The sequence below is a fragment of the Notolabrus celidotus genome, chromosome 6 (genome assembly GCF_009762535.1).
Source record: "Notolabrus celidotus isolate fNotCel1 chromosome 6, fNotCel1.pri, whole genome shotgun sequence".
NCBI classification, from domain to species: domain Eukaryota; kingdom Metazoa; phylum Chordata; class Actinopteri; order Labriformes; family Labridae; genus Notolabrus; species Notolabrus celidotus.
In genome coordinates this window covers 17,667,789-17,693,798 of record NC_048277.1, presented here as the reverse complement: position 1 = coordinate 17,693,798, position 26,010 = coordinate 17,667,789, and the positions used below count along the sequence as shown (strand labels likewise).

Below are 26,010 nucleotides of genomic sequence, written 5' to 3'. Positions count from 1 at the left end.
TACTTCCTATGTAGAATCTATCTTGGAGCGGTTTCATAACTGTATGTCCCATTATGTGAACACTGAGCAGTAACACGCATCTTATCTCTACCACAGATAATCCCTCCTTCAAACATGGGCCGTAAATTCTCCGCCCCAGGGTACCTCTGCCCAACGCTTCCCACGCCCTCCAACACAACCTCCACCACCAGCACGGCACATCTCCAGAATCCGTCCAACCCCTCTGCCACTGTGGGGGCTCGTAAAGGCTCTCTGGGCCCTGTAGCCCAAGGCTTTGGATACACCTCTCCCCCTTACAGCGCTTCTCAGTGGGCAGGACCCACAGGCACATGCCAGGTCAGCATGCTTAATCCCCCACAGCCACTAACACAGTACCAGCCCCCAACGACAGCTTCGGTGTCCATGCACCAAGGCTACCACATGGGATCCACGCCAGCCCCCCATAATTCAGTCACCCCGGGAGGGACCAACCTGAGGCCCACATAACCCAGTCTAAGCCCTGGTCCAGGCTGTGATGAAGGGCCACGTGGCAGACAGTAATGAACGAGAACCACTAGCTCTCTTAGCTAGTTAGCTGGCTGGATCTTGTGCATTTTACTTTTAATTATACTTTTACTATGTGTTTTTTTGTCTGTTGTTAAGTTCTGTGTGGTTCAAGTCCTCTCAGGCAGACTTAATTCTGTCTGGCTATTGGAGGGAGAGTGCAATACACTTCCACAGCACAAGAGTCTCACACTTAGCCTGCCATCAGCTGTGGAACAGAGCTGTGACGAGTCTGTTGGTTTTGTCCGAGGGTGTGACGCCCTAAAAAACAGAACCAACAACAGCCAAAGATGTCTTTTCAGAGCAGACTTTGCAATGTCCGCATTCCTTAAAAGGGGGAGAGTAGGAGGGATCTGGTTCACAGTCTTGGCGGTCCCTGACTTCTAGCAAAGTCTGGCGGCTGAAGACGGTTGAACTAAGGCGCCACAAACACACACATTACTCAAAATTCAACCTGGTTGTGTGACTTGGGATGGAAGGTTAAGTTGTTTCAGAGTGTGAGGGGTAGCGTAGTGGGAGATGGAGGGAACATTCAGACTCAAATAGAATAGTGAAGTGAGGGGACGTGGAGTGAGGAGAAGAACGACACAGTAAGTTAGATGGGAGTGTCATGGTTGGAGTTGCAGTATGAGTACATCCCAGTGGCTACCTATAAAGTAAAATGCAATAATGGAAAGAGTAGTAAAATTGTCCCTTGTTAACTGTGGCCTTAATCCCCAAACACATTTAAACATACTGTACATAGATATTCCTTCACTGGGTTATGATTCCATGTTTAGCATATTCATGTCCCTGTCAGAGTCTGGTGTATCCATACAGCTTTATTATCAAACAGATTTACTCTTCACATCAGATGTGAAAGTAAGTTTGTCACATAACAAAGCATAGTCCTGGTGTTGACCACAGTTCAGAGTATGATACTTGAGAGGTGATGCTGCTGTAAATCTTAATCTCAGTAGAGGGTGTTTCGTTTTGTTTGTTTTTTATCACGTAAAGAATGAAATCTGAAGAATCCCCTGTTGACCCCCTCAGTTAGTGCAGCAACGAATCTGCTCATCATATCATACACAATAGAATAGCTTTGGTTTATTTCAGTGTTAGCCTCCAACCTCTCCCAGTCTCTAACAGATGGCACACAGTACACAGGCGAACAGGTTGTTAGTGAATTCATGTTGCATATAGAATCTCTCTGCTCATCTTGCCATAACGTCTCAAATCACAAGTGTCTGGGGTTCCTTCTCTGTGGTCTGTTTTTGTATGCGTATATTTAATAAAACAAATGTTCTTTATGGACCTGTATTCAGCCATCAGATTTTGATGTTGTTTCACTGTAATTATTATTAAAGGTTGTTAAACAACATGTAGTTAAAGGAATATAAAAAGTGCAATTGCAGGGTGTGTTGTTATTGGTATCCTTCTCACCATGCAGGAGTTAATCCTGCCGTTTAAGCTCTTCTGTTTATGACTGCCCTGCCCCCCTTTTCTATTTAATTGTATATATGTTAATGTGAGTATATGCTTTCATATAATGCTCAGTCACCAGAGTATGCTTGTGATGACCCATTCTTACATGCACATGCACTCGAACCTGTAAACAAGAGGAACACTTTAGTGCCTTGCATCTTCACTAATGACAAGTTCCAGATTCATTTAGTCCTGTAGATGTGACTGTACCGCAGAAAACCAGTTAACCTGAAACCTGTGCACGACGTAAAACACAACACAAATGTCACATGGCCAGCTCAGAGGATTTAACCCTCTGAACCATCAGACGCCACACAAGACAGCAGAACAAAGAGCACACTGCGTAATGCTGAAACTGTTTCTTTCCTCACTACAGTTGAATTTGTGTTGTGTAATAATCAGCTGTGTATTCAGATTTTGGCTCATGCGTACATGGAATTGGCTGACCTTTGTTTTGTGAATTTCTCATTGAACCGTTTAATAGAAGCACTTGTTCAGGCAGTGAGTGAGTTGTATAAAGGTTTGAAATTGTCTCACGAGTGCCATGCTGTCATTGTGACTCTTCGCCTGCTCGTAGATTGGATGAGTAGTTAAACTTCTCTAGAGAAAAATAAGTTACTGCAATGCAGAATATGCAATGTTTAAAGTTTTAAAGGGACTGAGGGGAAACGGAAACATTTGCATGCTGATGAGGGTTGTTACTGACTTCAATGTTTTTGATATTGGAATATTAGAAATCTTTTCTTTCTTTTTTTTAATCTTTGCCTTCTGATTCATCACAAAGTGTTGATCTGTTCAGCTGCCATTCATTCATTGATATCACAGGCACAACTTTAACTCTGACTATCTGCGTATGATTTCTGCATGACGGCTTCACGTTTAATCTTATAAATGGAAACCAACTCACAACTGGCCACTGTACAGCACAAGCTTGACAAAGCTTATGGTCCATGTTTTATCAGTAAATATCAGACGATCGCACCGTACTGACACGCGTAGTAGTATCTGTTGAACTCTTTATTTCTGATCCCTCCTTACTGATTTCCTGTGATTCTGTGTCTGTTTTGTGTCTGTTTTTCACATTGTACAAAATGTAAAAACAAATAAAAAGAAATATCAATTTATGCACTCATCTACTGTTTTACTTACACAGAGATCATACTGCTTTTGAAGTGTAATACTTTGACTATGAATGTTTTTTATGGATTCATTTTTTCATTTATACAGTATCTCACAAAAGTGAGTACACCCTTCACATTTCTTCTAAAGATGATGTACAAGAAAGCCCGCAAATGGTTTGCTAAAGACAAGCAGATTAAGGACATGGATTACTGGAACCATGTCTTGTGGTCTGATGAGACCAAGATAATCTTATTTGGTTTAGATGGTGTCAAGCATGTGTGGGGGCAACCAGGTGAGGAGTACAAGGTCAAGTGTGTCTTGCCTACAGCCAAGCATGGTGGTGGGAGTGTTATGGTCTGGGTCTGCATGAGTGCTGCCGGCACTGGGGTGCTACAGTTCATTAAGTGAACCATGAATGCCAACATGTACTGTGACATACTGAAGCAGAGCATGATCCCCTCCCTTCAGAAACTGGACCACAGGGCAGTATTCCAACATGATAATGACCCCAAACACACCTCCAAGATGGCCCCTGCCTTGCTAAAGAAACTGAGGGTGAAGGTGATGGAGTGGCCAAGCATGTCTCCAGACTTAAACCCTGTTGAGCATCTGTGGGGCATCCTCAAAACGGAAGGTGGAGGAGCGCAAGTTCTCTAACATCCACCAGCTCTGTGATGTTGTCATGGAGGAGTGAAAGAGGATTCCAGTGGCAACTTGTGAAGCTCTGGTGAACTCCATGCCCAAGAGGGTTAAGGCAGTGCTGGAAAATAATGGTGGCCACACAAAATATCAACACTTTGGGCCTAATTTGGACATTTTCACTTAAGGGTGTACTCACTTTTGTTGTTGGTGGTTTAGACATTAATGGCTGTGTGTTTAGTTATTTTGAGGGTACAGTAAATTTACCCTGTCATACAAGCTGTATACTGACTACTTTACATTGTATCAAAGTGTCATTTCTTCAGTGTTGTACCATGAAAAGATATAATTAAATATGTGCAGAAATGTGAGGGGTGTACTCACTTTTGTGAGATACTGTATATATATATTTTTTTAATTTAATCAAAAGTACTTCACAGCAGGATAAAATCTAAGTTATCGCATCGCCAACGATGATCAAGGTCAGAACAAAAACCATAGTAGATAAAGAAATCTAAGCCTAATGTGGTTGTTTATTTTTTATGAAACCAGACAACATTTCTCCAAAAATTAAACATAAAGCAAGTCAGCTAAAATGGACTTAAAAAAACACAATAATAAATACACAAAGTTAAATAATGTGGCCTGATTGCACACAGTGCTGTGTAAAGTGTTGATCATTAAACCTCAGGTGTCCAGTCTGCGTTTCTTCATGTGCTGTCCTGCTCTGTATGGACTCAGTGCTTCACCTGAAATATAAAAAAAAATAAATTGAAGATCAGACAAATTCAGCCGACAGCATTCTAACTTTTACTCTTGAGGAACCTCACCTGGTCTGGACTGGTATTGGTTCTGGTTCTGAAAACAGGGTCTGGACTGTGCCATATTCTGTCCTGTATCATATGATGGAGCCTCATCTGGAGGTCCGCCGAGGGTCCTCTGAGGGGTCTTACTGCGAGTCTGCATCTGGTGATTCCCAGGTGTGCTTGGCCTGAGCATCCTGGAAGGAGCGCCACCACCACCTCGGCCATCCAGCTCCTCGATCCCATCTAGAGTAAAGTTCCAGAGCTCAGGATCATCTGCAGGGACAAACATGCACACTGAGTGATGCTGGCGGCTACCAGGTGAAGAGAGGCAGGCTTCTTCAACATGTGATGAGCAGAGCCCTCTGCTGGTGGCTCTAAGCACCTGTTAAATACTCATCCCTGTTGCTGGGCTTATTGTGTTCCCCTGAGCTGATGTCACTGAGCGAAGGGGCTCCTTCATGACCTGGAGGAATGGATACCACAATTTGAATAAACAGAGTAAAACTGATTCAGAAAAAAAAGCAGCTTTGAAGCTTACAACTTATATTTGCAAATAAAGAGGAGTCCACTTCTATCTGTAAACCTGCAAATAGTTGTTAGTTTGAATGTCCAGTGTATGGAAACTTAAGTTTGAGCCCTTAGCTTTGAATCTGTGCATTACAAACGAAAATCTCACATCTGCTGGATCCTGGTTCAATAGCGACCTCTGTGCTCTCAGACTTGGTTTGATCTTGGTTCTGCTGCATCCTCTTGGCCTCCATCTCTCTCCTGAACTTCTGCTGAAGCTGCTGCTGTCGAAGCTTTCTCAGCTGTTTGGGGTCTGAGTGACCAGCAGACCCCTCAACATCCACCGAGTCAGCGGCAGGTCTTGAAAGGAAAAAAAACAGGGAAACATATTTAAGCTTATTTTGCTTATGCAGATTTGGATGCAGCACATTTTAAACCAGATCCATTCTGTTCACCTGTAGTCCATGTTCTCCCTCTCCCGACTGGAAGCAGGGTCTGCAGCATTAGGGGTGTGAACATCTGAACAGTTCTGGTGTGGGACTCTGGGTTCCAGTGGCATCCTGACAGCACCTCCTACTGACACACGCCTTTCCTCCTGGACTAGACTAGAGAAGCGAGCCTTGTCCGCTAACGGCTCACCTTCTGTGCGTTTGGTCCGAGCAGGGTCCAGAGGAGGAGGAGGCTTTGAGCACAAGAGCAATGACAGTATGAACCATACTGATCATTGTTTGTTTAAAAGAAAAACATGAAATACTTCAAGTTTACATTCTGGATCTGACCTGTTTGGGGATCTTGTTTATGGCTATAAGGTACTGCTTATCCAGGATGCAGTTTCCAAGGGCATTTCCGAAGCATCTCAACACAGACACACAAATAAAGTATCATCATAAGCATTGAATCAGTCTTCATTAAACAAAACATAATGTACTTAATGTCTTTAATTTGAGACTTGATGTATTTTTAGAAGAAGTGCAGTTTCCAGTACTTCAGGGCTCTCTTCATGCCATCTGTGACTGCTTCCTTTCTTGCCTTTTCCAGTGACAGAGCTTTAGACTTCAGACCTTCACTAACTCCATACCCTACATCCTCATGAAATGCTCCATCCTGCATGGAGAGTATGCATCACACACACACACACACACACACACACACACACACACACACACACACACACACACACACACACACACACACACACACACACACACACACACACACACACACACACACACACACACACACACACACACATACATACATACATACAAAGTACATGCAGACAAAATGAGGGGGATGGGAGGTTGATGTGAATGCAAAGACGGACACACAATTTAGAATATGAAGTGAAATGAATTGTCATGTAAAACAGGAGTGAAATTACAATCAACATCTGACCTTCAACTGCACTTTGACAAACGCGCTGACTCCAACGTAGAACTTCCCGTTGATGAGGTCGACAAAGTCTGTTGAATATAAACAGTTATTCTGACTCTGTGACTGTAATTTTACTTTAAGAAAAAGCAGATATTGTTGAATTGGAAGTCCTCTGTCCCACCTACCCATTCGAGCTGGATTAAGAGTGTGCTTTATTGTCTCGAAATCAAAAGATTAGGCTGACCCTGGGTGGCAAAACTCATCTTTCAAAAAATCTGGGATCCTTTTTTTATCTAATGTCAACAGCTCGGCTTGCTGTATATCTTTAGATTGAGTATCATCATGGTGTGTCTTACTATGTTTAGATTAGGGGTGCACGATATTATCAGCACATTATCGGTATCAGCCGATATTGGCTTTAAAATTAACTATCTGATATCGGCCAATATCCGCCAATAAAATAATGAGCTGCTGCACACATGTTGGGCTCATGTTTAAGTTGAACTTGAATTTAAGCAGAAGTCTGTAAGGTACATGTAGCTGACTAATTTAGGCACATTTACTGTCAAAGAGTAAACTATTTTATTTAATTTGGGTTTAATTGCTGTACAGTTGAACTTTTCACATGTTCCCTGTGAACAGAGGTTAGGTTTACTTACTGTTATTCCATAACAAATGCGATAAGAGTATCACCATAATACTGTACACTAATTCCAATACAGAAGAGAATTGATCTCTGCAATTAGGGAAAAATATTGGTATCGGTAATCGGCTAAATTAGTTGCAAAATATCGGCATATCGGATATCGGCAAAAAATCCAATATTGTGCATCCCTAGTTTAGATTATTGTTTTCATCTGTTTATTTTCAATATACTTGCTTCTTGTCTTACGATTGTTTTTCTTAGTGAAAATCAGTGAACAAAGTTTATAAAATTAAAAAATAAATAAAAAGCACCATCAGTCGTACCAACATTCTGCTGAGAGATAGAGTGAGACCACCCATTGTACCCAAACATCTCATTGGCGAGGCCGATCACACGATGTCCTTCAACATAGCACACCTACAAGGGTCCACACACATGCAGACAGAAGAGGGAGCGTATGGATCATATGGATTTGTCAAACTGAAAATCATGCACATGTTGGTTAAAATGCTCTTTGTTGAGTAAATATGAGAAAGCTGTTTAAGTGGGATTGAATGCATGCATGCAGCTATAGTGTAAATACAAACCATGTTCAAATAAACACATTTAACTATTATTTTTTGCAACACTTCTACAGTTCACTACAAACCGGCCCCACAGCTGGGCCCAAAACAACAGCAGGGACACAAACAAAGACTTGCCTTCTGTCCTCCTCCTGCCACTCTGGTACTGATGTACTCTGGTCCCAGCCTCTGCTGCAGAGCGTTTTGCACTGCCTGGTACTCATCAGCTGTGTAGGTACACTGAGAAACCCATTCCAGTTAGGAAAGGCAAAAGACATGAATGGTTTTTCTGTCAATCGTCACTGATCTTCGAAATGTACAACTCAAACAAAGCCAAACTGTCTTCTGCCAAGGCATGAACAGAACATTTTAAAGGTGACTTCCATCTATACAGCTGATTCGGTTAAATATTGTACTTTTTGTGTTGTGCTTATGCATCCACTCTTCTTGAACATTTCTATTTGTTGTCATGTTACAACTGCAAATTCAAATGGATGGCATTGGGATTGTGCAAAAACTAAGATAATGATGACCTGAAATGCTTTGTAGAACCCCTTAATCATAAGATTAAGTGAAACCAAGGGCCCTCAGGTGAACTTGTGCATCCAAGATATGTCAGGATTTTGGATTGCACACATTTGTAAATCAAACAGTAGAAAACCAAAACAGATCTCCAGGAATTCCAGGTGGTATTTAATAATTCCTTTTAATGTGGAAGGGAGGGGGACAGCTTTACATAGCTGTTCTGACTTTTGGAGCAATTTTCACTATGGCAGGCATCTGGGGCGCAGTTTGTAAAGTTGTGCACACTGAAAATAACAGCAACAATTCTCCACATTTGGCTCCAAATTGTTAAAAGTCCCTTTTTTTAAAATCACATTTAGAGGGATATTTGTGATCTTCTTCACATTTAATTTTGTGGTGAAAAATAAATTAAGTTAAATTGTTGTTAAATCCAAATGCTAAATCTAAATCTAAATGTTAGATATAAATAATAAATATAAATATAAATGTTAAATGTTGCTCCGCGATGCTAAATATTTAGCTGATATGCAAATTCACACTGCCGCATATCAGCTAAATATTTAGGATCACTGAGCAACCTTTAACATTTAGATTTAACATTTAACATTTAGATTTAGATTTTTCCAATATTATTTTTACTGTTTTCTTTTTGAGTGCAAAACGTTCACAAGTTTTTACTTCCCTTTAACCCCCCACCCCCTACATCTCTTCGCACATAAATAAGGTGAAAGAATAAAAATTGAAAATTGAAAAAGCAGGCAAAAGAATAGAGGAAAAAAAAACATAGGCCAAAAGAGATAATGTTCATACAACTGCAAATTTCATATTTCATGTGTATCTTTTTTACAATAAATAAAGCATAACAACACAAGGGATAAGCAGCCCGTAAACTCCATGATATAGTTAAAGATTTCGATTTAACATTTATATTTATATTTAGCATTTGGATTTAACAATGATTTTAGCTTAATATATTTTTCACAACAAAATTAAATGTGAAGAAGATCACAAATGTTCCTCTAAATGTGATTAAAAAAAAGTGACTTTTTAAAATTCACTCTAAATTGTTATAACGTTTTGGAGCTGAATGCGGAGAATTGTTGCTGTTATTTTCAGTGTGCACAACTTTACAAACGGCGCCCCATACAGGCAATCACACAATGTACAGATCTACAGAATTCAATTTAAATTCAATACAAAATATGTTGGGATGAATAGATGCATTATAGTTATATGACGAGGTAAACAAGAGGTGTGAAGAAACGAATGTTTGAAATTAGCTGGCATTTGAAAACTTAATGCTGGTTCAATCATCCACACAAGATGCAGCTGAATTAAAGGCTCGGGGAAGTTGTGTTTTTCTGCCCACCTGTCCAAAGCTCTTCAGTGCAGAGCTGCTCCTCTCTTCCGTGTGACTGGACATGACTGCAGAGCTTCCTTAAAGTCAAATAAAAGTAAGTTATTGTATCAACACTGCTGTCAGCTACCCTTAATCCCCAAAATCCCTTTTAGTTAATGTTATGGGTAACTTATTAGTTCAAAGCTAAAACGGAACATCTGACAGAATTGACCAAGTAGTGAAGCTAGCACTAAAGGTCTGTATCATAGACTGTATAAATAAGGTCTGTATATTAGCAGGTCGAACACGGAGACGTCTTTTTGTTAATTCGATCATATCAACACTAACTCACCTGTTACACTACATCTAAAGGTGGTTATTGTGCTGTGTAAGTCAGCCGAGTATTGAAGTGTTTGTTTCAGCTCAATAGGAAGAACATCTGAACTTCCCGCTCTGACCAGCTGGGAGGAGTCTATGCCGCCTTCAAGGACCCTCGGAAAATCGATTTGTCACTGAAATGTCTAGATGAACATCGATTAGTGCTGGGCGATACCACACTTTTATGATTCGATACGATACCGATTACTTTTTTGCAATTTATTCGATACCCGATACCAATACTTTCAGTGATTTATTTTTTTTAATAAAATGTAACCCTTTAAAGACAAGTCCCATGACAAATACTGTTAAATTAAAAACTTTAATATGCAAATCATTTGCTGGCCTTTTTAAAACAATGAAATAAATTTAGAAAAACACATAAATAATAAATAATCAACATCCTCTATTTAAATTCTCTGAGTGGAAAGCTTAAAATAGCCTCTTCACCATGACTACTGTTAAATGACACTGTGATCATGATGTCTCTGAATTTGAAACTTTGGAGTAAGTTACCCTAAAAGAATCAGAAGTGACACATGCGCATATATTTTTCATGTATTGATTAGTATCGATATTTTATTAGAGTAATCAACACTCAAATTAGCAGCATGTGAATATCGATATATCGATACCACAGAATCGATACGCCCACCACTAACATCTATCTATTTTCTTGAAACAGCTTTCTTAGACAGTCCACATGTTGTTGGCATATGCTATAGTCTAACAGTAAAGTCAATCCAATATAGTTTTGTTGACAATATTTCTGAGCCCCATCCATAATCATAATCGCTCTTGTCAACATGTTAGATAGAAACGTTACCTTCTTTGCGGTGTGTTTGAGCAGGGGTTCCCAAAGTGTGGGTCGGGACTCCCTGGGGGGTTGCAACACACAAATGGGGGGTTGTTGTTGTTTGTTTGTTTGATGTCTTCCAGATTTATTTTTTTTAAGTAATCTAAAAATATCTATTATTATTATTATTATTATTATTATTATTATTATTATTATTATTATTATTTATTTTTCTTTATTTACCTTGTTTTCTTATGTTGATCTTCCTTTTTGTTTGTACTGTTAATTATTATTTGTTTATTATTCTCATTGTTTTTGGCATTTTTTGTATTTATTCATTTTTTTTCTTCTCTTTGTTGGTTTTGTATTACTTATATATAATTATTTATCCGTTTATAGTAAAAAAATATCGACAGAAATAGTAGCTAAACTTGAACTAAAACCTTGAAAATAGAAAATGTAATGAGTTTTCTGCCTTTCATTTTGTCAGATGACTCCTAAGTTTAGGGTTAGTGAACAGTTAATTATCAAAAGCATCAGTAGCAGTAGGTTAATTTATAACAGCACAGGAAACACAGCCACATGCTCAATTAGATAGGCTAAATTTCTGCCGACCAGCTAAATGAAGACACATTAAATCACTTTGAGGGACAGTGGGGGTCGTGAGTCTTTGGCATCTATATTTTGGGGGTCGCGGGCTGAAAAGTTTGGGAACCCCTGTGTTTGAGGACTGAATGACAGATGTTTCCATCATGCCCTTATTGATGTACATACAGGATATCCCCTTCATTTCGTCACTATACAACACAACAACTGAGAATAAACAGCTTTAAGTTGCTTAGTTCACCACCCTTCCCTTTAAATTTATCAAATAGGCTACACAAAACTCTGTACTATGGAGATAGAAGGAAAGGCCTGAGTGGTTATCGTGTTGCACACTTATGTGGAATCTTTGGATTAATGATAATGACAGCAATTTTAAGATAACTGTTTGCCTTGTGAAATAGTGACTTAATTGTCAGGTGTGATTATTTCACAGGTGTACCAGTATGCTCGGAAAAGAAAAGAAATGGATGTAGGGACTGACAGATAAAAAAAAAAATTGCATGTTTTCATTGGTTACAAATAAATTATCTAAAGGGATTACAATAATGTTATAACACTGTATCTGGGGGTTTGCATGTCTCCTCTTACCTATCTGACCTGTTTGGCAGAAACATGAAGATTAACAGCATTCACAAAAATGTCACTTGGCCTGCAGTGGCCTGTATATTGATCATGGCTGCAAAAACTACAGTATTTATCTTACATCAGGGCAGTCTAATGTACTGTGATTCTGGTTTAGCGTGATTCTTACTCCAGTTAAGTTTATCACGAGATTAGGTTATTTAGGCTAAAGCACGACTCGTGGCAAAGGGGGGGATTATCTGCAAAATGCCCGCGCCTGCTGACAGATGGCAAAAGACCCACTGTGTTGAAAGGCATAGATTGGGGTCAGTGTTGGATAATACGCGTTCACTTCCTCCTCCACTTTGTTCATGTGTCCACATGCATGCACGAGGCCAAAGGAACGTGGCGCATGGAGGCCTTTTGCCTGTACCAATGTGTTCAGTGCACACCTGAATGTTCCACTGTGATATAGTGCTCATAAATCTGGCTTCATGTCTAGTTTATTTTGCAGAGGATTATGTTATTGCAGGGCAGTTAAGTCTCACACAGCCGGAGTTTCACACTCGGGAAATGAAGGGAAATAAATCTTGGCCTGTCCGGGACATGGTAGGTACAAGTCGTGCTTTTCTTGAATCCCAGTAATTCCCCTCTTTTGCATACGGTTCTAACCACAGTGCGCGCGCACTTACTGCTCGTGACCGCGCCCAGGTTTTTGCTTTGCATCTCGTCAAAACAAAGCGGGGGCGAGCCGGAGAGCGAGCGAGCACACGGCGCTGCATGCTTCATGAATGAGTCCCCCTTCACCGCACCGCAGGTCGGACCCTGCACCCTGATGCCCGTGTGGGTGCGCAGACGGGCGGGGAACAGTAGAGGAGCCAGCCGCTGATGAGCCTCGAGAGCTAACACATCCACAACCAGTACTACATGACCGATTCATCCCTACAGGAGCAACACAGGATACGGCACGGTGAGTGCAGGCTACAGTGGGCGGGCAGAGGCGCATGACATACGGCAACTTTGTGGCCATTATGATCCAGTGTTTCTCGATAGATGGACTTTGTGATACATCTCCGCTAGGCTGTGTGTGCTCATCAGACACATTGTTTACAATGCCTCATTCTCGCGTCCATACAGGTAGAAAAAAATAGAAAAACCTCCACGTACGCACGACTGGCTGTACATTCCTCCCTGTAGGACAAACGTGGACTCTTGACTGCTCGTGTGGCCGATTGATTTTCTATTTTGTACCGATTAAACATGTGACTGTAGAGCTGGGTATCAATAGGCCAGAAAAGCAACAGAGACTAATAGAAATGAAAGTGGCATCGATCTGGCTGTAGTCGCCCCTGGGAGACAAGGAGGAGGAGGGGTGAACAAAAGCAGAAGTGCCCAGACTGGCGTGGCAGGGCACATTGGGCAGACTGTGTGTGGTGCGCCTCTGTACCACTGACTGAGATGTGATGTTACTGTGATGAAAGTACAGGTCAATCCCCCTGAAGTAACAGCAGTCACACATGTTATCAATGGCAGTGAGGGTGGCACTGAGGGGGGTTGATGTGTCTTTGTCTGAGGAGTGACAGCCCAGACTGTTGTTCTCCCCTCTGACCAGGGGATGGTGCTTTACTATGTACAGTATGGTTAAATGGGGGGAGACACCCAAACAGACAATACTGTAAAGAAGTACTCCATCATGGCTACCCTGCTTTTACTGGAACAACACTCACTTCCCTACTGTACATGTACTAACATGCATTTCCTCATTTGTTCTCTGAGGTAATGTGTGAGTGTGCTTCACATCTGCTTTCAAAACACTCCTACATTGTGTTGAAATAACAGTCATTTGTACAGAATAAGGAAATGGAAAGCACCCAGCTGATTTTACTCTCCTTTAAGCAGGTCATAAATGTGTGTCTAGGATAGCTTTCAGTACCTCTTTTTACCATACGTTTGACTGTAGTTTATTTAGTCTGCCTGTTTTTAATTCATTCATCGTCTCACAGTAACAGTAGTCATGTCTGTGTCAGAGTCTCAGACATTCCTCACTGATGCCTCACCTCGCCGTGTGCTGCCTGTATGATCTCTCCTGTAGACTTCACGTGCCTTTGATGATCTGTTTATCTTCAGTCAACCCTTGGTTAACATTTCTCCTTTATAATTTCCTCTCTTGTGTTCAGATGCTTGATGGACTCAGGCGGAGGCACGCCTCTCGGCCCTCCTCCAGACCCTCCTCTCGGCCCCTGTCACTCAACTTCAGCACCTTTTCGGCCCCTCCCCCGAGCCCAGACATGGACACCAGCAGTGAGCATCCAATCAGGAGGTAAAGGCTCAGTTCCTGAGATTAAAATTTCACAACATACAGCATCCTGGAAAATGCATGAAATATAAATGAGTGTTCGTGAAAATCCCACCAGCTTTTATCCCAGAGGATTTCAGTTAGCTGCTGAGCTTTGCTCGCAGCACATGTTGACCAAATGATAATGATCTCCTGGTGGGATGTTTGATTGACTCATTTCCTAACATGTTTACATGTCATTAATTTGTAGAATTGCCTTTCATTTTTTCTGTCTGCTTGTATGTGGGTTTGGAACGACGGGTTGTTGTGGGTTCACAATCATCATTTCTGATTCTACAAAGTGCTTCTTTTCACCAGTCTCTCTAGAAAAATGTAAACTGTATCTCTAATCTGGATTTTTTAATCTTTATTGTTTTTTTATGTGAGTGGGTGTTCATTGAAAATTGTGATCATTCCTGTGGCTGCAATGTTTAATTTGGTTTGAAGTCATTTTCCTGTTTGGGTGGAGACAGCTTATGTAGAGTTGGACTAGCAAATCTTCAGGGCTAACATAATGACAATATAACCCTATCAGAAGGAAACATGGTGAAGCAGCGTTTTGTCATTGTGCACAACATATCTGAAACACACTCCCTGAAAGCTGTAGGTCTGCTCCAACTCTCACCTCTTTTAAATCAAAAACTAAGACCTTTTTATTTGCCACTGCCTTCCTATCTTAGCTCATTTTAACTTGCTTTAAATGCAGTTCTTATTTTTAATTTTATTTCTAATTTTCCTTTTCTTTTCAGGTTTATTATATTTGTCATTTTGATTGTGCTCTTTTATGCTTGTCTAAATGTTTCCTATGCTTTTAATGTTTTAATGTTTTAATGTAAAGCACATTGAGCTGCCCTCTTGTATGAAATGCGCTATACAAATAAAGCTGCCTTGCCTATGCAGGTATATTGTATCAGTAAATACTACATGTATGCAGATTAGTAATGTGAATTGATTACACATTAAAGTGTTGTATAAATAATAGTTTACTGGAGATTTGCATATTAAACTCTCATGTCTTCAAAGTAAATTTGAAGCTAATGCCTGTTAGCTTAGCTTGGCAAAAAGAATGCTTTGCAAAAGGAAAAACATTCTGCCAGCAGTAATGTTTAAAGCTTACTAATTTACACATTTGGTCTGGTTTTCTACTTTTAAAAAGATATTTTAGTATGAAAGGCACATGTAGTCATAGTGAGGGTGTTTCACTTTGTAGAGTACAGTGTCTCCCTGTAGTCTGCTCTGATTATCTGGCAGTTTCACGGTCAAATGAAGAAATAGTCCAACATGCAGCTCCATGTTTAACCCTTCTGCAGGACCATGCTAGCAGTGTCATGTTTTCAGTCTTTATTCAAAGCTGCGGTCTGTAGCTTTGTCTTGAGTGTGTTTAGAGTGGTATCTGTCTTTCTTAAATGAGCTGCAGGAATACAATGAATAAGAATATCTACCTGAATGACATAATATAACTCAGACTTCCTAACATTCAGTGGTGTTGTGTCAGTCATCACCAGATATGATGTGCAGCCAAAATGTTGCTCAAATTAATGTTAGTTTTCTTTTTCTCAAGAAGATCACAAAGGTTCCCAGAAATGCCAAACATGCCATGTTGAATTTGGAGTAATGTATCCATATTATTAGAGGGTCTGCAGACTTTTCACTTATGGAGCAATTCAGCAATCTAAACATGAATTATTGTTTGTTAATTTTGTTAAATGAGAAGTTTTATCAAGAGCTCTTTAATCTAATTCAAAATGATAGTGTGACTGTATCAGACAGTTAGGAAAAAGAGGATTTATTCCCCAGACTTCAAGCTGTTTGAGTGCTTATGAAGCAGGGAGAAACTGAATGTTTGAATTCTCAAATATCAACATCACTGCCATCCAGTTTCGGTCTGCCTTTTTTACTTTTGTCATCCTGCACCGGCTGTCCTGAAAATAGGAGAGCAGGAAAACCTTCTTCATTGTCCTGTATTGTGTCACTGCTTCCTATCCCTGTTGTTGTCAATAAGCCGGAGGACTTCCTCCTCCACCTCCTCTCCGTACAGTGACAAGCACAACAAAGACCCAACTGCTTTATTCTGCTCATTCTGCAGTTCTGTGGCATCTGTGCTCTGCATAAATATTTGTTTGCATCAATGGCGGTATTGTGCCGAAAGAGAGGCATAGATGGAGGAAGAATATGCTCCCACTAGTGCATGTGCTGTTGTTTTCTACTTTTTTCTGAGACCTGGGCCACCTCCCAGCTTTGCTCCACCCATCCTGCTCTTAACGGACTGCCTCCTTCTCACCATGCATCATTCTGTCCTACTTCTCTTATCCTCTGTCACCGGCCGCTCTTTGTGTTGTCATTGTGCTTTTTCCCCTCTGCGTACTCTCTCAGACTCACGCTGCCTATGTTCTCCCCCCTCCCTCTGGCAATTTCCTTGTGTTTCTTCTCTGTGTCTCTGTATGGCAGCTTGTAGCCTGACCTTCTATCTCTCCTGTCCTGTACTAAGTGCACACTCTGTTTCCCCCTCATGAGGACATTGCACCGGCTGAAGTTGATGAGCTCTCCCAGCCTGAGCGAGCTGGGGAAGAGCGAGAAAGGTTCACCTGAGGACAGAGGAGAGAAGCAGAAGAGGGCAGGAGCAAACGCCACCTGGAACAGGTAGACACTCTACAACAAGGATTGACAAAATACAGGGATTTTAATACATTTTACAAATAATATAGAGCTGTTTGTGTGTGTTTGTTTTAGCATCCACAATGCCGTGATAGCAGTCTTCCAGAAGAAAGGTTTGGCAGATAACGAACTCTACGTCCTCAATGAAGGCGTCCGGTACGTTCAGAGACAGCTACAAAAACACTCAAACAGCAGAAAAAAGGAAACTTATTTCAGTCTGTTGGTGTCATTTTGAGCTATAATAAGTATAATTACCATCTGTCCTGTATTTGCTGACTGAACATTTTCTTGTGAATGAGTTTGTTTGTGCGTATGTACTGTACGTGGGCCTGGGGAGTCATGTGGTCTTGCCAGATATCTCATTATCTGCAGAAACCAGACCCATCACTTTTATAGCATCAGCCTCCATAAGAGCCCAGGAAACATATTTACACGTTCAGAAAAGCCACGAGGAGGCTGACACGCACTTCTTCAACTGCTTACAGGAAACTAACTCATGACACAGTAAAACAGGGTGTTTATTAGATTGGTTTTATTTTATAGAACTGCACAATCACATGTTATTCAAAGGGTTCAGCAATTAGAGTTGTAAACACATACCCAAACAGTATGAGAGAATAACTAAGAATGGTTTGACACTGTCATTCTAATTATTTCTGACTCTTTGTTTGAGTCATTAAGTGGTGTGTTTGTTTCCGCAGGCATCTGCTGAAGACTGAACTTGGGTCCTTCTTCACAGAATACCTCCAGGTAGCTGACTTTACTTCTTTACCACTAAGTTATCACATATTCAGGACTTTCATGTTGGTGTTGTCTCAGATTATTATCTAAAATGGTATGTTCTCACTATTTCACAGAATCAGCTGCTGACCAAAGGCATGGTCATTCTTCGGGACAAAATAAGATTCTATGAAGGTATGACTGATTTTACATTAATGATAGGATTCTGTTAGACACACATAACTCAACTCAACCTTATTTTATATCACCTTTCATACATAAAAACATGCAGCCCAAAGTGCTTCACACAATAACAGAGAGACAGAAAACAACAGCAATGGTACAATTATAAAAAGCATGATTATAAATAAAATACTTAAAAATAGAATAAAATCAATACAGTACATAGTTAACAAGATCAGATGAACACAAGAAATAAATAGATAAATAAATACTTATTTTTTTTATAAATAAGATAAATAAATAAATGTTAAAACAATGATTTAAATAATATTGATTAAAATAATAATACAAATAATAAAAATGATTAAAAAATAATAATAATAATAATTCATATTTACATTTGTGCACATATGTCACAATATGATAGGACACGACACGATTAAATATAATCTGATGGAATAGAATACATATGATGCAATACGATTTGATTCAATTCGACTCAATTACATTCGATTCAGTATGATTCGATTCGATCATACTTCATGTCTGAAGTAGCTGATATTTTGCTTTAGCAATAGGTCAAGCTAACGAAAAATGTGGTACATTTAAATAGAGAGAGCTCAACTCACAAACTTCAGGGCAGGAGTTGTTATTCTTTGTGTAAAACATGCAAGGAAACATTTAGTAGTCATCTGTGCCGGTGGAATAAGCTTTAATCTGTCTGTTTGTTCCCATGCGATGGATGCAGGTCAGAAGTTATTGGACTCTCTGGCAGAGACCTGGGACTTCTTCTTCTGTGACGTCCTCTCTATGCTGCAGGCTATCTTTCATCCAGTTCAGGTACAAAGCCATCTAGTAACTGATCTAGTTTTAAAAGTAACACTATAATCATACATTAACTGGACCATGGTGGTTGTCACTCATTTCTCCTTTTATCTGTGTCCTTATTGCGCAGGGTAAGGAGCCCTCCGTCAAACAGCTAGCTCTGCTTCACTTCAGGAACACCATCGTGCTGAGTGTAAAGTTAGAGGACGCCCTGTCTCGACCTCGAGCCCGGGTGCCCCCCTCTGTTACACAGATGCTGCTTATTCTACAGGTAGGTCTACAGCTGCAGAAGAAACACTCACTTTTCTGTTTTATTTAGTCTTTCAATGTTGGTCTTTGGTTGCTGATAAGCATGGAATTAAAACATGAAATTACACAGATATTCACAACATGAAAAGCAGCGAATAAGAAAATTATATTTTTATTGTATAAATAACTTAACCCATGAATTGGTCATCAGAATATTCTGTGATTAATTTTGTGTTGGTCTTGATTACTTGAAAAACCAAGAAAAACCAATCTAGTGTGAGACTGGAGCCTTAAATTCTCAATCTGCTTTTAGGGTGTCCATGAGTCTCGTGGTGTGAATGAGGAGTACCTGAGGCTCGAGTCTCTGGTTCAGAAGGTGGTCTCCCCCTACCTGGGCACCCATGGGCTTTACTCGGGAGATGGTGCTGAGGCCAACTGCTGTGTTCTGGGTGAGACAGTGTGGGCAATACAAACCCAAGAAAGCAGAGTAATAATGGTGTGTGTCTGAAGCATCACATGAATTAATCAACGACTACTTTTCCTCACGTCTTTAGAGAAGTGTTTGCCGTGGGGCTGGCCAAAGTCTGCGGATCAACCATCTAAGAACCCTGTGGTACGATCAAAAAGCTACAACATCCCTCTGCTGCTGACCCCGGTGGCCGAGTATGACCCAGATGCCAGCTCTGTGGGCAGTGGAGGAATTAGGCGCCACTCGGCCTGTGAGATTATATCATGCCTGGAGGAACAAGGACTGGCCTATGCTGACCTAGCCTCAGGATCTGAACTGTCTGGCCCTGCCTCCAACCGGCTGTGTGTGACCTCTCAGTTCAACGGTATGACACTGGTGAAAATGTAAGATATGTATAAGTATTAAAAAAGTATACACAATCCGTGATAATGTAGAAACCCTCTCTTTCTCAGGTATTTTGAAAGCAGGTTCGAGTGTTTTGGACTTGCCTCTGTCCTCTCCGTCCATCCTCCCCCTTCGCTCCTCAGGAGCTTTGCACGGCACTGAGGCCACGACAACAATGACTGATCTCAGTATGGGTGCATCCTCCACACCGCCCAGTGAATCATCCAGCCCCGAAACCATAATTGGACAAGTGCTGGAGTCTGCAGACTCAGACTCTGAGGGGATATTCATCGATTTCCCTCCTCACTCCTCAGAGGCTCTGGGATACAGCCGCGAGAGTAGACAGAGCATTGTGTAGCTGTGGTTGCACGCAGTCACAGTGTGTGCATTAATAATCTGTCATTAATACAGATTTAACAAAGCTACATTACATTGAATGGGTACCATCTTCTACTCTCTTTACAGTACAGTTATTTTCTGTGTTGAGTCCATTCCAAAGTGCTTTCAACAAAGAAGTAAGACCTCTCAAGCCTTTGTTCAATGAAAAACAAAACAAGTCCCAGAGAAACTAGAATTCAAGGACTGAAATGTTTTCATCTGGAGAGCGCCATAATTTTGACTTTGCCCAAGTATTTTAATCCTGAGCTTTCAAAGATTTTAACCAAGCAAGTCCCACAAGGTTCTTAAGGGATACATCTGTTGACATTTCAAAATATTCTTATTGAGAACAACATATCTCATGGGGAAAAAAATTGAAATCAACAGAAAATGTATTCTGTTCTGTTACCAGAACCTACATTGCATATTTTGAATGTAAAATATAATAATTGGTGGCTGATATTGCACCCAACAAGTACATGCAAATGTACAGTACAGTCTTTTTGGTTATTGTTTACTTTTTTATTTGAAGTTATTTATTTAAATCAACTTTTCAAGATGATATTTAGTAGGGAGGTTTGAGCTCCAGTGTCACAGACATTCTGCAGTTGTCAGTAAATTCTTAAAGCTGGAATACTCAAGTCCTTATTATTTATGGTCTTTTAATGGAGATTTTTTGGCAATATCAGAAGATTTGAATACAGTCAATGTTAAGTTTAAACCATGGTTTAAACACATAAAGGATTATTTAATCCTTTGGCGGAAGTTATAACTAAGAATAAAAACCAAAATGGAGTTATTTGGTTTTTACAGAGCGTTGGTTTCACACTTCTGCTGAGGAGATGGAGTTACAACCAACACTTACATGAAAAAACAAACAAAAAAAAAGGTTTCTTTCACAGGTTTGTTTCACAACCATGTATTTTGATCTTTACCAGTTTACTCATTTCTTTTAACACTGTTGTTTGCCTCTCGGCAGTAACACAGTATTGAGGTCTTCTGCTCTCACTTTTGTACGACATTTATTGAAATTGTGGACTTCTACATTGTTTTCATCGCCGGCAGCATTCACGGAGGTCAAATGCAAAACTGCAAAAATCTTTTCTTAGAACAAACATTGGTGTGACAGCATTTGCTTTTCTGCATTAGCTCTGTACAGCAGGAGTCAGAGGAGAATAATGATATTGTTTACATTCGACTAAGACATGACCATTTTGGCTGAATGTTGTCTCACACACTGTATTTTGCACCACCACTACATTGTAAATAAAAGTGCATTGTTATTTTTTAGGACAGCTAGATAGTGTAAAGTGAGCTTCTACCTTTAAATGAATTAAGATTTTACTAAGGGCTTTTTAACTGAATCTTTTTCAAAATGATGTTTTACCTCAAGCGTTTTGTACTTGACTTTTTTTTGACAATCTATGATGTCTATGGAGTTGTACTTTGTATTAATTTGTTATACTAGCCCAGTAAAAAAGAAATAAATTTGAATTGACTTTCAAAGTGTGTTGTCTCTTCTTTTTTGGATCAATTATTGTATTAATACAATTTAAATATTGTTAAGGGGAGCATTAACAATCGAAGTTCGATTTAGTTTTACTGTTTCGTCTTAATCAGGATTTTAAAAACACTGACTCCCCAGTCTCACCTTTCAACAAGATATCAGTAGAAAACATATTTTAAGCGATAATTTTGTGGTGACCATGGTGACCATGACATACCATGGATCGTCCACACTAATGAGACAATTTCTATGTTTTTTTTTTGTGATTATTCAACTCTAGGAAAACGAGTGTCTATCATCATTGGTGGACAGTAACGGAGTAAATTTACTTGAGTACTTTACTTGAGTATTATTTTTGGGGGTACTTATCACTTTTTACTCCACTACATTTAGAAGACAATTATTGTACTTTTTACTCCACTACATTTCTATCAGTGCTCTAGTTATTCACTACTTTTGCTTTGAAGTCAGCTCATGAATTTCCTTCTCTTTTCTGAAATCTGATCCCTAAGACAGTAAAATGTGTTTGTGTAGTTCTGTTTGTCTCAGTGGTTTAGTCATACCTGTATATCGTGCGTCTCCAGGGTTGAATGTGGAGCAAACAGAGCAGATTTCACTCAGATCAGGCATTTAGAGGTGGTAATGATGGCTATAATTCTCCACCTGAGCACCCATGGACATATCTTCAGCTCGTGTTAGGAGTTTTTGAAATTAACAATGATACGTATCTTTTGAAATATTCTCCCTGTTTCCCACTCTGCCCAAACAAACAAAAATTCACTGTCCAACCTGAGAAAGTGTGTTGAGCTCATAGTCTGTATAAATAATGGACGTAGTATTGAGTAGTAATATAGTTGAGCTACGTAACATTTGTTTTATTCCAGATGAACATTCCAAACTAAGTTGTCTGTTCTCAGAGTAACTTAGTTGCTATTTTCATTCCATGGTATAGTTTTACAGATTTCAGGTAATGGTTTCTAAATAAGCAGAATGTAACAGAATGTACTCCTATGTATTCTTGACTACATTAGTCATGCTTTTTGAAAATACAAAGTTTTAAGATTTTTTTAAGAAGTACTATGAATACATAAGTATTTTTAAAAGCAAGTACTTCATTACTTTAACTCAATAACTTGACAGAGCAACTTTCACTTGTATTGGAGTAATATTTGAATTGGAGGATCTATACTCTGACTTAAGTAATGAAGCTGTGTACTTTGTCCACCACTGTCTATCATTCAAGATTCAAGATGCAAGATTCAAGATTCAAGATTCAAGATTCAAGATTCAAGAATCAAGATTCAAGATTCAAGAATCAAGATTCAAGATTCAAGATTCAAGATTCTAGATAGCTTTATTGCAAGTGAGCTGCACACACAAGGAATTTGACGTGGTCATCTGGTGTTTATTTAAAATCGCGATTAAAGAAAAAAAAAAATCACTATAAAACAAAATAAATCAGGCATTAGGGTTTCATGTTTCATGTTGATTTGTTTCCATTGCATTTGTAAGAATTTCCCGACAGTTTTAAAAGTGGTATACAACTTAAGCTTTACTGTCAGACTCACTCATTCGGTACAGCCCAGCGGTGATAAACAAAGTTCCTCTGTAAACTTTGGTTTAATAATAAATGTTACCGGAAACATAGCATGCATCTATCAGAAGAAAATCTCCTTCTCATTAAAGAGCGTGCTTTTATTTTGAAAAGACAAACCGGAAGATGATTGTTACTCTGGAGGCTGCAGACAGTGAAAAGCCAAACAGCCGGAGCTCCTCGCTGTTATTGAGCAGCTGTAATACAGAAATACATCACTCTTTTATCAAGTACGGACGCTTTTCTGTTTGGTGGAGAGTTGGTCTTCCATCAAGGTTTATTTTCGAGCCTCCACGGTAAGACTTCTTTCTTTGTACAATGTTTTGTTTGGGTTGTAGTTAGCTGGAGCTAGCCACAGTGGGGAGCTTCCGGTCTGAGCTGAAGTAACATCAACATTTTAACAAAATGCATATTTATGAATGTGTTGACGCTTGTGGTGGGAGTTTGATGTCTTTTCAGATTTGGTTGTATAGTTCATGTGAATAACTCCATTATGAGAGTGAGAGTAACTCTCCTGTGTGTATTTTCAGAGCCTGTGTGTGTGTCCTCTCTGGGGCTCTGCTCCTCAGTCTCTCCTGGTGTGGGTGACTGCGGCTCTGCGCCTGACCTCTGTGGATGAAGATGTCCCTGGCCCAGCGGGTGCTCCTCTCCTGGATATTCGCCCTCATCTTCCTTATAATGCTGGTCCTCAAGCTGGATTCTAAGATTCATTGGAACTGGTTCCTCATCTTCCTCCCTGTCTGGACTTTTGACACCATCCTCATCCTCATGCTGATAGTGAAGATGGCAGGACGCTGTAAGCCGGACTTTGACCCCAGAGATGGAGAGCAGAGTTTGAAGAAGAGGCTGTGGTACCTGACGGCCCTGCTGCTGAAACTGGCCTTCTGTGTGACACTGTGCTCACACCTGGAGAGACTCTTTGAGATGTGGGTCAGCGTGGTATGTGTGCCTCTGTGGGTGCTTCTGGGTGGAGCCCTGGTGGAGCTAGGACACAGTGTTTTCCACTACAGGAGAGACTGAACTAGAAGACTCTGCAATACGTTTTTTAAGGGAAAAGCTTTACATTCACAAAACTCTCTTGGGATGCATCAACTGATCCAGTGGATTGGTATCAGGGACTGTGAAGACTCGATCAATTGGATCAGGTATCAGTCCGCCCTGGTTGATCCAGCATTAAACTGTGTCTATGTCATAATCCACATTCAGTTTTTGCTCAGTCACTTTAAGTCACAGTGTAGGACATAGACTTTAGGTGTTAACCGTTATGCACTTGGTGGTTTAATAATGGAAAACATCAATATTATAAGGCACAAGCGTCACCAAGCTATTTGGTTCAACTGCATCTTTGCTATTCCAGCTGTTGGTCCATAGTTGGACAGTGTTACTTATCAGGGTGAGAGCTCATATGTTGAGCATAAATACTTATAGGGTATCTTATTGTGTGTTAACTGACAGTGCAGACTTATCAATCTGCACTAGCTGGCACTGTGTGTCACTGAACCACATTGTACCTGCTTGTGAAATCACTGTTAAAGTCTAACACATCTGTAAAACACTCGCAAACCTCCCAACATGTCAGCTTACACATGACTTATGGCATGTATTCATTTCACCAAGGCTGCATAATGTCTACCAAATTGGAATATGTTTAAAGTCCAGAGTGAGAAATAGAAAGAGTGATGTCATTTTTTTGTATGTTTGCCACATACATTTCAAACAATTGCATTAAAGCATGAGTCACAGGCAGGGCATAAAATTAACTTTTTACCTCATCTCACCATTGGCTAGTGACCTCCAAAAATGTACCAACCCAAAAATACTTTTCACCAGCCAAATAAAAAAATCGTCCACTGGCGGATGTGTGTTTTTGTTTTACACGGCAAACTAATTTTTTAGCTGCCATTGGCGCTTGGCGGGGGTGTTAATTTTACGCCCTGGTCACAGGTAAAATATACGACTTATTAACCAAAGTAGATTTGAAGGTTAAATGTAGCGTTAAAAAATATGTTCATAGTCATGCAGTGCAAAGGTTTTTAAATCCCTTACTGTGGTAAAGGGCTTCTCGTCAATAACTGTCGGTTACTGTCAATGAACAGTGACAAACCGCCACATTGACCCCCTCCGTACCTTCTTCTAGGTATATGGTTTTGAAAAATACAGTTGGTGTAAACAGATAGATCTGTAACTAGGGTTGCAAAGGAGTGGAAATGTTCCTGTAGATTTCCATGGGAAGTTAAGCTGGGGAATTCTGGAAATATTCCAAATTGGAATTTATGGGAATTAACTGGGAATTGAGGGTCATTTAATGGAAAGGTATCATATCCAAGCATAAATATGTTTTGTTATAAGCAGACATCCATCCAAAATAATACAATAAAACAGATTTATTTGTAACTAGAACTTTATCAAGTGTTAAATATTTTATTGAGCAATCAAATATTTCATTGAAGAACAAAAACATGGATGTTGAGTTCAATATTACTCATCCCTCCGACCCAAAAATGCGATCCCATTCCCATTCAAAATGTTAAATGAAGAGCCGCTCTCCTTCCAAAAAGGTCCCATTCAACATGCAAATAAAAAATAATCTTCCCTCAAGCTTCTCAAGCCTTGCCTCTGCATTTTTGCTAAACCCTTTCAGGCAATGGGCTCCTCCAGGGTCTCATCAACATCCTCCATGTCCACTTCCTCAACATCCAACCCCGACTTTTCCTCTTCAGTGTCACTGTCCAGCCTTGTTGAGGATGGCTCTGCATAGATATTCAACTGTACTTGCATAAAATCTGGTTGTTTTAGTCAGGATTATGCTAAAATATATTTCCCCCAACTATATTATTATAAG

At 39.9% G+C, this 26,010-nt stretch overlaps 4 protein-coding genes across 11 annotated transcripts in view; 3 read left to right on the top strand and 1 right to left on the bottom strand.

Moving 5' to 3' along the window:
* Positions 1 to 3,131, top strand: part of LOC117814450 (serine/threonine-protein kinase WNK1-like) — a 33,839-nt gene extending 30,708 nt beyond the window's left edge. For 4 of the 5 annotated variants that reach the window (XM_034685795.1, XM_034685792.1, XM_034685794.1 and 1 more), the window contains one exon: positions 97 to 2,546. In XM_034685795.1, the coding sequence (XP_034541686.1) occupies positions 97 to 486 (390 nt within the window). In that variant the 3' untranslated portion in view covers positions 487 to 2,546. Of the gene's footprint in view, positions 1 to 96 lie in introns of all 5 variants that reach the window. The other variant, XM_034685790.1, reaches the window with a different exon arrangement.
* A 1,150-nt stretch (positions 3,132 to 4,281) lies between these two features.
* rad52 (RAD52 homolog, DNA repair protein) lies at positions 4,282 to 10,016 on the bottom strand. Of its 2 annotated transcripts, none has more exons than XM_034685804.1 (12): positions 9,881 to 10,016; positions 9,559 to 9,626; positions 7,803 to 7,904; positions 7,425 to 7,518; positions 6,477 to 6,544; positions 6,067 to 6,185; positions 5,861 to 5,936; positions 5,537 to 5,763; positions 5,251 to 5,441; positions 4,957 to 5,037; positions 4,599 to 4,847; positions 4,282 to 4,517 (listed from the first exon to the last, which is right to left on the bottom strand). In XM_034685804.1, exons 2-12 carry the CDS (start codon positions 9,610 to 9,612, stop codon positions 4,456 to 4,458), a joined length of 1,323 nt encoding a protein of 440 aa, XP_034541695.1. In that variant the 5' UTR covers positions 9,613 to 9,626; positions 9,881 to 10,016; the 3' UTR covers positions 4,282 to 4,455. The 2 variants fall into 2 exon arrangements, with proteins under 2 accessions (XP_034541695.1, XP_034541696.1); XM_034685805.1 differs by lacking the exon at positions 9,881 to 10,016 and adding an exon at positions 9,761 to 9,784.
* On the top strand, positions 9,530 to 20,114 carry prr5a (proline rich 5a (renal)). Of its 3 annotated transcripts, none has more exons than XM_034685800.1 (12): positions 9,557 to 9,643; positions 12,687 to 12,839; positions 14,047 to 14,189; positions 16,719 to 16,844; positions 16,935 to 17,015; positions 17,561 to 17,609; positions 17,717 to 17,774; positions 18,511 to 18,602; positions 18,718 to 18,858; positions 19,150 to 19,285; positions 19,391 to 19,669; positions 19,758 to 20,114. In XM_034685800.1, exons 3-12 carry the CDS (start codon positions 14,047 to 14,049, stop codon positions 20,045 to 20,047), a joined length of 1,395 nt encoding a protein of 464 aa, XP_034541691.1. In that variant the 5' UTR covers positions 9,557 to 9,643; positions 12,687 to 12,839; the 3' UTR covers positions 20,048 to 20,114. The 3 variants fall into 3 exon arrangements, with proteins under 3 accessions (XP_034541693.1, XP_034541691.1, XP_034541692.1); XM_034685801.1 differs by lacking the exon at positions 9,557 to 9,643 and adding an exon at positions 12,159 to 12,478; XM_034685802.1 differs by lacking the exon at positions 12,687 to 12,839 and having other exon boundaries at positions 9,530 to 9,643.
* Positions 20,115 to 23,269: 3,155 nt separating this feature from the next.
* On the top strand, positions 23,270 to 24,838 carry tmem60 (transmembrane protein 60). The gene is made up of 2 exons (XM_034685810.1): positions 23,270 to 23,464; positions 23,699 to 24,838. The coding sequence occupies exon 2, from the start codon at positions 23,784 to 23,786 to the stop codon at positions 24,186 to 24,188; it is 405 nt and encodes a 134-aa protein (XP_034541701.1). The 5' UTR covers positions 23,270 to 23,464; positions 23,699 to 23,783; the 3' UTR covers positions 24,189 to 24,838.
* The last annotated feature ends 1,172 nt before the right edge of the window (positions 24,839 to 26,010 follow it).